Source organism: Podarcis gaigeae (assembly GCF_964106915.1).
Source record: "Podarcis gaigeae genome assembly, chromosome: 16".
NCBI lineage: Eukaryota > Metazoa > Chordata > Lepidosauria > Squamata > Lacertidae > Podarcis > Podarcis gaigeae.
In genome coordinates, this window is record NC_139693.1 from 29,491,343 (window position 1) to 29,504,210 (window position 12,868).

At 46.2% G+C, this 12,868-nt stretch overlaps 1 protein-coding gene across 1 annotated transcript in view; it reads right to left on the reverse strand.

Moving 5' to 3' along the window:
* Positions 1-9,306: 9,306 nt before the first annotated feature.
* The window catches only part of PPIL2 (peptidylprolyl isomerase like 2), a 77,638-nt gene continuing 74,076 nt past the window's right edge, over positions 9,307-12,868 (reverse strand). Inside the window, exon 20 of the mRNA XM_083717368.1 lies at positions 9,307-11,423. Coding sequence (XP_083573494.1) covers positions 11,330-11,423 — 94 coding nt within the window. The 3' untranslated portion in view covers positions 9,307-11,329. The remainder of the gene's footprint in view (positions 11,424-12,868) is intronic.

The window sequence follows — 12,868 nt, forward strand, 5'->3', positions numbered from 1 at the left end:
TGAAGCAGAAATGCAAATTCGTAGGCAAAAGGAATTTAGGAGTCTTAATTTTCCTCCATTCTTGGATTGACCAATTATGATTCCAGAATTAGGTATCACTGCCTGCCTGCAGATGGTCCTTTCACAGGGAAGGAGGCAAAAGTTAAAGAGAGCCTATTTTTCCCCCACCCCATATAAGGCAGAGGATCGCATGTCTGAAGACTGCCCATGGGTTTGCAGAAGAAGTGAAGGAATCCAACCAGAGTCAATAGAGGATAAAATGATGTCAAGCCCACTGTGTTCAAAATAAAACCTTCCCCAGGGGCTCTGTAAAAACGAGTGTTTGCTTCTCAAATACTAGAAAAACTGGAGCATAGGCAGGGCAGAGAGAAAGGGGTGCCCTGACCCCACCAGTTTTGGCTCCATTCACTACCAGCATGCAGCACTTTGACGTATTAAGCAGCCTTCAACTGCTGGAAAAAGTCCCTCCACTTCTTCTATAGAGGCTTCTGTTGGGGAAATAACACCAGAAGGAGCAAAGGTGTTCACTCAGAGCCATATCCTCGGAGGCCTTGGGAAAGGGTTCACCAGTAAAACCTTCCAAGGACAGCTGCAGCATTGCTTGCTGTCAGGAAAACACATGACTCATACATTTTACGGCTAAGCGGGAGCACCAAGTATTGGTCACTGTAATTTTCCACCCACACTCCTCAAGTTTGTATTGTCTTTCTTTCTTTCTTTCTTTCTTTCTTTCTTTCTTTCTTTCTTTCTTTCTTTCTTTCTCTCTCTCTCTCTCTCTCTCTCTCTTTCTTTCTTTTTCTCTCTCCCCTTCCTCTCTTCTCTTCTCTTTCTCTCTCCACTAAAGCCAAAACATAATTACAAAAGATAATCGCAATCGGACACTTTTGGACCTTGACACAACATGCATGGATGCTGTGTAAAAGTTGTTAGCAGCTTAACATTTTAAGTTACCTAGAGAGATTAGACAAATGCAAGGAGGATGAAGCTGTGTTTCATTTCCACTGTTGGGAGGGAGGCAACATGCGTCTGAATGCCAGATGCTGGAAAATCACAAGGGGGACAAATAATGTTGTGCTCAGTTCCTGCTTGCACACTGGCCACACTGAGAACAGAATGCTGGACTGGATGGGCTATTGGCCTGATCCCAGGTGCCCCAATGGGAAACCTGCAAGCAAGACTTGAGCCCAATAGTGCTCTCCCCTATTGTGGTTTCCAGCAACTGGCTTTCAGAAACCTTACTGCCTCCCCAAAGGCCAAATGTGGAGAAAGAGAATACCTCCATAATGGCTAGTAGCCACTGATTGCCTGATCCTCCAGGAACTTGTCCAGTCCTCTTTTAAAGCCTTCCAAGTTGGTGGCCATCACTGCCACCTGTGTGAGAGAGAGTTCCTTAGTTTATGGGCTGTGTACTTAATTTTAGGGATGCGGGTGGCACTGTGGTCTAAATCACAGAGCCTAGGGCTTACCAATCGGAAGGTCGGCAGTTTGAATCCCTGTGACGGGGTGAGCTCCTGTTGTTTGGTCTCAGCTCCTGCCAACCTAGCAGTTCAAAAGCACATCAAAGTACAAGTAGATAAATAGGTACCACTCCGGCGGGAAGGTAAATGGTGTTTCCATGTGCTCTGGTTTCGCCAGAAGCGGCTTAGACATGCTGGCCACATGACCCAGAAAAACTGCGGACAAACGTTGGCTCCTTCGGCCCGTAAAGTGAGATAAGCACCGCAACCCCCGAGTCGTTCGCGACTGGACTTAACTGTTAGGGGTCCTCTCTCTCTCTACTTAATTTTATCCTGAACCTTCAAACAACCAGCTTCATTGAATGTCCATGAGGTCTAGTATGATGGGAGTTCATGAATTGTTGGCAGCGACAACTGGAGGATTGAGCCAGTGTCTACTCAAGGGCTTCCCAGAAGCATCAGTTGGCTACTGTGGAAGCCAGATGCCGCACTAGATTCCAAACGAGCTCTTCAACATTGCTCTGATCCTATAGGGCTCTTCCTACATTTTTAGGATTTAAACTGCTGTGACCCTCTTGAGTAACCTGTTCATGTTAAGTATCTCTTGCTGTGATTTGGTTGGCTCTTGATCACATAAATTATTGCCTTTTGGGACAAGGAGGTTTTGGGCATGATTAAAATTTGCCGGAACTGAGCTCTCACAAAAATAGCTAAAAGCATTAGAGAAGAGATTTTAAAATAAAGCCGCTGATATGTTTATAACACCCTTATACAAATCGACGATGCGGCTATACTTAGAATATTATAAACGGCTCTGGGTTGCGCCATTTAAAAATAAAATAAATCTGTTTCACTGGAAAAGGAGCAGAAACGATCAAGGAATCAGAGTGCCTGCCCTATCAGAAAAGGCAACAATATTTGGGGCTTTATTTGCTTAGAAAGAAAGATAGCCACAATAGGAAGTTTATAAAACATGCAGCGGATGGAGAAATTGGGCCTTCTGGACAACCGCTTCCATCACCTCCCTGGTCATTGGCCATGTCTGCTGAAGCTAATAGGAGTTGTAAGTCACCAACATCTGGAGGGCCAGAGGTTCCCCTCCACCACCAACCCACCGTTATTTTGAAAGAGGAGCCGAGAAATTCATGGAGGAAAAGCTGCTGGCGATAAGTCAGGTTTGCCAAATGGCACTTCCAGATTCAACAGCCTCATGCTCCTGAATGCCAATGGCTGGGGAGGTGGCAAGAGGAGGAAAGGATTGTCCTCTTGGCTGCCCTGCTGATGCGCTCACCAAAACCAACCGACTGGCCCCTGTGGGAAGCAGGAAGCTAGATTAGGAGGCCCCTTGGGTCTGATTCAGCCGAGTGTCTCTTATCTTAGTTCTGTATCCCTGTGGTTGGAATGTACGTAGGTGGCCACTCAGACAGCTGGCTGTAGACAAAAGCAGCACGGATTGCCCTATATGGAACCTTGGCCTCCATAACAATTTGTGGTGTGGGAGGTGCGCATGTTGGTGTGAAAACAGCTTAGGCTCTTGTGAAATCCAAGGCACCTCTCTGCTTGTTTGCTTTCTCTTCTGTAATCTCAATAGATGCTATCAACTTTCAGGAGGCATCTTTTCCCCCTTGGGGAAAAAAATCCCCTGGAGTCCCATCTGCTGCATCTACCCCATTGTCAAGATAGTGGCCAGCTTGTTTTGCACTTCAGTCTTTTATCAATAATTCCAATGGATTTTTATGCAAACCCCTTTGAGGTTTCGGCAATTGTAAAAGGTAAAGGGACCCCTGACCTTTAGGTCCAGTCGTGGCCGACTCTGGGGTTGCGGCGCTCATCTCACTTTACTGGCCTAGGGAGCCGGCGTACAGCTTCCGGGTCATGTGGCCAGCATGACTAAGCCGCTTCTGGCGAACCAGAGCAGTGCATGGAAACACCGGAGTGGTACCTATTTATCTACTTGCACTTTGACGTACTTTTGAACTGCTAGGTTGGCAGGAGCAGGGACCAAGCAATGGGAGCTCACCCCGTCATGGGGATTCGAACCGCCGACCTTCTAATTGGCAAGCCCTAGGCTCTGTGGTTTAACCCACAGCGCCACCCGCGTCCCTTTTCGACAATTGAGCACCCTACAAAATTCTGTAAAATAAATGAAATGAAGAGACAGCACCGCCCCTGTGTGCAAACGCTCATGTACGAACGAATTTGCTGTTATCAAAGCTCTCTTTGTATTTATCGAAGAGATGATTATATTGGGTGTCTAGTTCTAGGCTCAAAAAACCCATCTCAGTAGATGCATGACATAAAATTGTTTTTTTTGCCGTCTTTCTTGTTATTTAACTGGAGAATGAGAGAGAGCGCGCACATCATTTTAAAACCACATCTTATGTTTCAGCCAATTTAGGCTTTTATGTTTGAATGGCATATACACTGGGTCATAATGTCTCAGAGAAATCACCCTGATTTTCCCATCAGTCTCCCTCTCTCTTTGTTTTCTATTTCCAGCAGAGTTGTTATCATCCTCATCTTTGGGGAGGGGGAATATTGGGGGGGGGGGGAAGAGCAGCAAAACAATACTTCCTTTGGCGCCTGTTCCCAGAGGAGTGAGGTCATCCTCAACGGCAGCAGTTTTTCAGCTTGGTGGAAGATGACAGAGATTGGATTGATTCATGCCACATGCTAGGCTGAAACATTGAGCAAGACATATACACTGGACTGCAACAGTGGCTTATTATGACCTGATGAACCAGAGGCTATAAGCAAACAGCCTGGGCAGAAACCAAGCGAGGCCTTTGCGGATAAAAGCTTTTGGTCCTTGCACATGGCAGATGATGGCCATTGACCATCAAGTGAAGCCAAACAGGCCCAAAACACACAACCATTGCATTTGCTCCTTTTTCTGTAATCACTTGTCCCAATCTCCTCAAAGGCTTCCCTCGCTGCTTCAGGAAGACGCAGGGGGTTGCAGCGCGGCCCTTAGTCCTGCAATGTGCCAGCTGTGAGGAACAAGCAAAGTAAGCAGTGGCGCAGTTTGATTAATTTGGGACCATAGATTTTGAATAGTCTTGTGTGGGACCAGGGTGGGTTGTGGGAGAGACTTTAGGTAGTCAGGCAGGAACAGTCCTGGTTGAAGAGGGGAGCAGAAGTGCTTCTAGGTAAATACATAATTTAAAAATGTGGTCATCTATTGCGCCTATCTTTGAGGACCCCGTTCATTATCAGTTCTTTGTCCCTTCCCCCCACAGCACAACTGAAAACAAACCACTGGCATCTTCATCATCCAGATTCAGTTTGATAAACCAGACATTAGTATTTTCCACTCTAGATTCAGTGAGTGAGTGTTGAGGGGTAGGTTAGAAAGTTTCATAGCTCAATGGTAGAGCATTTGCCCTCATGCAGAGGGTCCCTGGTTCAATCCCCAGAAGGGACCCCTGCCTGAGAACCTGGAAAGCTGCAGCCTGACAGTGCAGATAATGCAGTCGTACCTTGGAAGTTGAACGGAATCCGTTCCGGAAGTCCGTTCGACTTCCAAAACGTTCGGAAACCAAAGTGCAGCTTCCGGTTGGCTGCAGGAAACTCCTGCAGCCAATCGGAAGCACCATCAGACGTTCAGCTTCCAAAAATAGTTCACAAACCAGAACACTCACTTCCGGGTTTTGCGGTGTTCAGGAGCCAAAACTAAGCTTTCGAAAACTACCGTATTTTTCGCCCCATAGGACACACTTTTCCCCCTCCAAAAATGAAGGGGAAATGTGTGTGCGTCCTATGGGGCGAATGCAGGCTTTCGCTGAAGCCTGGAGAGCGGGAGGGGTCGGTGTGCACTGACCCCTCTCGTTCTCCAGGCTTCGCGCAGCTCTCCGCAAGGCACGGGAGCCCTGCGCTGGGCTCCCACGCCTTGCGAAGAGTTGCCTATTCTGGGGGCTGGGGTCGCGGGAAGCTCGGGCTTCCCCCGCCCCAGCCCCGCGCCTGGGGGGGAAATAATTCCCCCCTTTATTTCCCCCCCCAAAAAAAAACTAGGTGCACCTTATGGGATGGTGCGTCCTAGAGGGTGAAAAATACGGTAAGCTGTTCGAAAACCAAGATGTGACTTTACTGTTAGAACGGCCAATGCTCTGACTTAGTGCAAGACAGCTTCCTTTGTTATAGGGATATTTAAGTAATTGGTTTCCCCATGACATCTATGATTTGATCAATGGGGGGAGGGAAAGCCCAGCAAAGTTTCAAGAGTGCCATAGGTGGGTATATAATTCTGTAAGGGAAACAGGAATATTTGTCTTTTCTTTCTTTCTTTTTACTTTGCCCTACTTCCATAACCCAGTAACATTACTATCTGTACTTCACTTCCCTCTGATCTCAGAGTTTGCAATCACCTACCTGCAGAACCCTGTACTGTATATACATAACCTGCAAACTGAGGATGATGCTCCATGCATCTGATTCTAGTCCACAGAAACCTATGCTACAATAAACTTATTATTCAGAGTTTTATGTTGTGAACCGCCTTAAGATCTACGGGTATAAGGCAGTATACAAATGATGATGATGATATTAGCAGCCACTATTAGGAGTCTTCTGGGGAAGAATACAGCTTTTATGAAACTATGGTTGGTCACCTTGAGCCCCTCCCCCAACCTATCAGACATAAATGACTATGGTGAACAGATAATTAAGATCTTTTCCAAAGCCTTTTCAGTGGTGGTACCCAAATTCCTTCCTATACATATTTTGTTCTCTTCTGACAAATGGCATGGAGCAGGTTAAGGTGTCAAGAGCTATAACCAATGTTCTGTCTGCTAGCACAAAAGTCCTAGTGTCAGGGGAAGACAAGGATAAAGGTGGCCCACTAAAGGAATCCAACTCAGTTTTCCACTCCCGAAGTTCGCAACAGCGAATTCTTGTGCAATCTGTTGCACACTATTTTGATGATGTACCTGCTTTTTCCCATGCATAACAACATTCCCTCAGAGCAACTATACCAACAGGCGACTTTAACATAGTACTGCACTGGGTACAACACAGAGTGATAGTTGGCCCAGTGGCAGGGCTAACTTCTGCTACTTTTCTTTCCACAGATTGAGGAGGAGGGCCCAACAATTAATGAAGCAAGCATGTAAAGGCACCATGCATATTGATTGTGCTTATATAAACAAAGGGAACAGTGTTCTCCTATGATCTGTGAACAGGGCATAAGATAGACATGACCTCCTGAATATTGATCCCCTATAGCGTTACTCCACTGCTCACTTGAATGTTGTGGCTTTAAAATATAGAGCCAATTTTGGAGACTACAGTGCCAGCGACTGTATATCACTGGAGCCCCAGCCCCACTCTCCAGCCATGTTTTGTTGAAGTACTTTTAAACAGGAACTTCTGGTGCACAAGTTAAGCAGGCAAACTTTTCTCTGGCACAGCAGTAGTAATAAGCACCTGCTAGGCCAGCGTTTCCCAAACTTGGGTCGCCAGCTGTTGTTGGACAACAATTCCCATCATCCTTGACCACTGGTCCTGTTACCTATGGATGATGGGAGTTGTAGTCCAAAATCAGCTGGAGACCCAGGTATGGGAAACCCTGATCTAAGCTCAGGCTGCAGTTAAGCCCTGGAATACGAGGCCATCTGAAGTAGAATTTATGGCTTTCAAATGGAAGACAGTCACATGTTGTGGCGTCAGTGTGCTGTCACATAAGCAAGTGACTCATGAACAAGTCCTCAGTTACACAGTGCCTGAAAGTGTCACCAATTAGGGTAAGAAATGGTTTCTGCCAGCTTTCATCCCTTCCCAACCCTCTTTTGTTTAGCTGATCAATGATTTTGAGCGAGAGGTTCTAAAGTCACAGGGAAAGAGGCACTGCCTGTCTTCTTCAAGATAACTATTTCCTCTTGCATGTCCAGCCACAAATTGAAAACCAATCTGCAGCAAACAGAATTAATTGCTTTTCTTTATAAACACACTCTCTCTCGTCTTCTGCTTCATACATCTGGGTGATTCTGTATTCAGTTCCAGGCAGCAAGCCTCTTGTCTCAGAAGCACTTTTGATGTAGACAGTTTTGATTTCCTTTCGCTCATCAGACCTTTGCTTCTGCTAAAACCTGCTTTTTCCTTTGTAATAGTACTGTCCGTTTTTAAAGCACCGGCTTGGCTTATATAGTCTAATTACTGCATCTTCTGTTCAACCCTGATATATTCTACCCCCTGCGCCCAGGAAGCCGCCTTCTGTGAGGACAGAGGAGAACAGAAAAAAAGTGAAGGAGGGCTGGTTACAGATTTTGGGAGGTATTTGGTGTGAGACTCTCCAAAGCAGTAACTTTCACAAACAATGACACACACCTCTAGAGTAATGACAGATGACCAAGCAGTGATTCCTTCTCTTTGGGGTTGGGATCAGTCTGGACTGCTGCTCAGAGGATAGGTGAGCAACTAGACATCTTGGGTCCAGGATACGTCTAACCTCTTATATCCCTGAGGTCTACAGGGGAGTCACTGTTTGTGGTCTCGATGAATGACTCATATGTACCAGGAGCCATACTTTTAGAAATGTAGGCTCCATTTTATGGAACTCCCCACCGGCTGAAGTCAAGCAGGCGCCTACTCTGTTGTTATTTCCAGGCATTTAATCGGAATTCATTTTAAACCATATTTCCCCTTTTCCAAGTATGGCATCCCTTGCACACAGTTTGGATGCAGGTACAGGCAATTTCCAATTTAAGCGGGGGTTACGTTCCAAGGCACCACACATTTAGGTGAAATTGCGTATATTTGAAAAGATTCCATCAACAGTATCTCCGAAAAATTGTACACGTCACTTGGGAAGACAGGTGAACTAATGCCAGCGCCGAAGCAATGATTCTTCAACATCAACTTCGCTGGACTGGTCATGTTGTGTGGATGCCTGATTATTGTATTGCAAAGCAACTACTCTACAGTGGAACCTCGTGTTACGGATGGGATCCGTTCCGGAGGCCCGTCTGTAACACAGAACTGACGCAAGCCAAAGCACCGTGTCTGCACATGCGCGCGGCGCGATTTAGCACTTCTGCACAAGCGGCGAAACCCGGAAGTAACCCGTTCCGATACTTCCGGGTTGCCACGAGACGCAACACGAAAACACGTAACCTGAAGCAGATGCAACATGAGGTATGACTGTATTCCGAACTTACAAATGGAAAGTGTAAAGCTGGTGGTCAACAAAAGAGGTTTAAAGACTCTCTCAAGGCAAATCTTCAAAAATCTAGTATAGACACCGACAACTGGGAAACACTGGCCTGCGAGCGCTCCAGTTGGAGAACAGCCTTTACCAAAGGTGTCATGGGCTTTGAAGATGCTTGAACTCAGGCCAAAAGGGAGAAATGTGCTAAGAGGAAGGCACACTTGGCAAACTCTCACCGTGATCAACTCCCGCCCAGAAACCTATGTCCCCACTGTGGAAGGGCGTGTGGATCCAGAATTGGCCTCCACAGTCCCTCACGGTTTCACTGTTAAAACCCTGTTCATGGAAGACAATCTTACTCAGCTATGAGTGATCACTAAAGAAGAAGATAGCTTTTAAGTAAACAGCAGTAGCAACAAGCTTGGACCAAAGGAAGTGGACTTTTCTGGTGCACTAGGCTCCTCACACAGAAGGCCAGCTGTTGACACTTCTTGTCTCTGCTTTAAACACACACACAGCAAATAAACTGAAGGCTCCGTGATCATATTTTCAAACAAGGCTGAATTCCTTATAGAGCTGCAAACCATTTCCTCAAAAGAAATCAAGGCTCCAGGAAGAATCTTAGAAAATATAGGTGACTCATTTCCTGGCAAGCCAAACAAAAGAGTTTTGGCAGGGTCCTGGAAAAACTGAACGGGAAAGCAGGAAGCAAATGAAAATTTAAATCTTTAATGGGATAAAACACCATATCACAGAAATTGTCCTGCTGCAATTTTGTGTCAAGGGGACTTGACGTTTTCTTTCTTCATAAACAAGGTGGTACTGCAATATAAAAAATTATTTTCTCAAGGAAGAGGTCCTCACTTCTTGCCAAGGGATTTCAGTAGATCAGTCCAAGCAGTAGAAGTAATTACTCCAATGTGTCTGGCCAGGGTGCTGCTATTAGGATGGTTGTTAGTGGATGGAATTCGGAGCCAGTCTTTTAGCAGCAATCCCTGTTGCTCAGTCTGCAAAGATCATTTAAATATTCTAGGCTGGCTCCCAGGGAGGGTGTGGTCTGTACATCGGAAGTGAAGGACTGGCCACTTTATTTGGGCAACTTTCGCCAAGAGGTGGTTTCACTGCTTTTGGATACCGGCCCAGGTAGCACATAACAGTAACCCATCATTAGCAACTTCTGGTGCCCAAAAACCAGTTCACTCCTTTTGCTCCACCCTGCCAGTCTGGGGGAGAAATGAACCACAAAGCTTGATTCAGTATTATGTTAGAATCAGCACTCATCGTTCGTTTCTCCCAGAGGGGACAAGGCAGAACAGAGAGGAAGCGACTAAGCAGCACACTGCTTGTTCAGAGTAAGCCATGGGTTATTACTGACTACGGTTTACTGTTACATGTGAACAAGACCAATGAGTAAAAACAAATAATGACAGTCTAGCTAGCGTCTTTCTTTTATTACAACTTCCTGCTAACAGCAAGCCCCTTTGACTGATTTCCTGCAATCCAGACAGCTAGAAAAGTTGCACATATCTGTGCCGGTGGTGGTGGGGATACTTCTTTTCTTTACCTATAAATATAATTTTTGAATTATATGAAAATAGAAATACATATATACATAAGCAAACTTGTCTCCATTGGACTATAAACTGGCATTTGGCATTCACTCAGCCAATGCTTCTAAGCAATGTGGGGCTGCAGGCACACCTTAACTCTGCCCATATTTAGCAGAAAGGGCACAGAAATGCACACGGTCACTGCTGGGCGGCCATTTTTGTTAATGAGGATAGTAGGTTTAGGAGGGGCTAGCTTCAAGCAGAGAGAAGGCTCAAACTGCTCCTTGCTGACCAATTCCTCTCCAAATGGCATCTTCTAGCTGATTCTCCTCCTAAGGGTCACCCCAAAGGGTCAAAAGCACTTGGAGGGAACTTGCAAATGATTAAAATTGTGGGCAAAGGAGTGAGCAAACCCTCCAGTCTGCTCCCTGTGCTTCTTAAAGTAAGAGGTCATTTTTCTAACTGGGCTCCAACCTCTTCATGCTGCACATCAGAAATGGGGGGGGGGGGGGAAGGACAGTGGAGCTTTGATTTGTGCCTGCAAGCCGAAGTTCTGAACCGAACTGATGCAGATCCCTCCGTCAAACCTGGGAGCTCGGAACTGTATTCCTAAGAGAGAGGACACTGGACAGCTGCAGCTCTGTTATGATCCCAGAGCCCAGAGAGAGAAGGGGTGGATGCTTCTAAGCAGCAGTAAGGTTGCTCTCATACAGTGCAGTAGGAGGTGTGAAATGGAGGGAGGCTGTTCAGGCGGTGTTTACAAATTAAAATTGGGAAGGCGTAAAGGGTTATGTGTCTCCTGCAACAAGGGTACAGCGCTAATGCTCTCGCCGCCTCCTCTGAAATCTGGCAATTACCCATTTAAGCCGGGAATAGAACCTCACTCATTCATCTGTTTTTAGCATCCTCTCGTGTTCTGCTGATAAATCTACTGAGCAACAAAGCATTAAGAGTCCTCCTTGAATTAGGGAGCACAGCAGCTCGCTGAAAAAGCAAAACGGTTCTTCCTGAGAAGGGCTCGAGAGAGAAAGAGAAAGGGCAAAGAAATCGGACTTAAACCATGTTGGGAAATTGTTTTGAACTGGTTGGGTTTGGGTTTCTTTGCCTGCTGCAGGGGAGATGTACAACTTGGGCTTTCTCTGTCCAGAGTCCAGGCTTGGTTACAGTTGGGTTTTTGGTCCCTACCAGGAGCTGAAGTCCCCAAAGCCTGTGCTCTTCTTCTCTTTCTTTGCAGCTGTGCTGGTGGACGGCCCATCATCTTCAGCCACTCGCTTCCTGTAATGGAAACCACACTGGTCAGGGCTCAGGCTGTGAGCCTAACCCCACTCACCTAGGGAAACGAACCCCAATGAGTTCAACCGGACTTCCTTCTCAGTGCATGCAACCAGGATGGAGGGCAGCCCTTTTTATTTACATCTTCTGCCCCACCCATCAATCAATCAATCAATCCAAAGAGCAGCACTCCTCCCTCCTCTTGATCCTCACAACCATCTTGTGAAGCAGGTTAGGCTGAAAAAGGGTGACTGGTCACTCGGTACTGTTCTGTTACTGAATAGGGTGTGTGAATCTGGGCCTCCCCAATGAAACCACGGGGTGGGTGTGGCTTTCCCATGAACACATAAAGCTTCTGTATAGTAAGACGACTTGTTCACCCAGTCTCGTACTCTCCAGTGGAGCATCTGAACACTTGCGAGTCCTCCAGACGTTCTGAACTACAACTCCCATCAGCCACAGCAGTTGTGCTGTGTGGCTAATGGGAGTTGAAGCCTAAAACATCTGGAGGGCACCAAGTTGGCAAATGCTGGTCTACTCCGATCAGCAGCACGCTCTCCGGAGTCTCCCACAAAAAGTCCACCTGAGATTCATTTTTTAGCGAGATGCTGGGGATTGAACCTGCTGCCTTCAGAGCGGAATGCTTGGGCTCTAACCCTGAGCTATGTTTCAGTCCCCATTGCCATCTGCTGAGCAGCAGAGTACTGACCTCTTCTCTTGCTCAAAAACATGAAGAACCTGAGGTACTGTTTGCTTTTTAAAAATTATGTATTTCGTAGATTTATATCCTGCTTTTCGACTAATAGTAACAATAAAATTTTTTTTTTTTTTTACCCATCTGACTGGGTTGCTCCAGCTGCTCTGGGAGGCTTCCAACAAATAAAAAAGCATCCAATATTAAAAACTTCCCGATACAGGGATGCCTTCAGTTGCACAGTCATTTATCTCCTTGACATCTGACGGGAGGGTATTCCACAGGGACGCGACTCCTGCGAAGGCCCTCTGCCTGGTTCCCTGCAACTTTAATTCTTGCAGTGAGGGAACCACCAGAAGCACCAATGTGGATATCATGGTGAAAACCAGAACTTTTTTAGACTTCCTTATACTCCATTGCGCCGTCTTTCCCCATTTTCCCCTGTTCTTTTTTTATCATTATGTATCCCCACCGAAACCAAACCAAAAAGGAAACCAGGGGGCCATGGTCCTAATGCAGATTTAAAGACCGCAATGAAATTGGTACAGCACAAGACTCTTAATCTCGGGGTCATGGGTTCGAGCTCCATCACACTGGGCAAAATATTCCTGCATTGCAGGGATTGGACTAGATGACCCTCGGTGACCCTTCCAACTCTACAAACTATTCTATTAAATAATAAAATAATAAAATAATAAAATTTTATTTATATCCCACCCTCCACAGCCGAAGCCGGGCTCAGAGCGGCTAACAA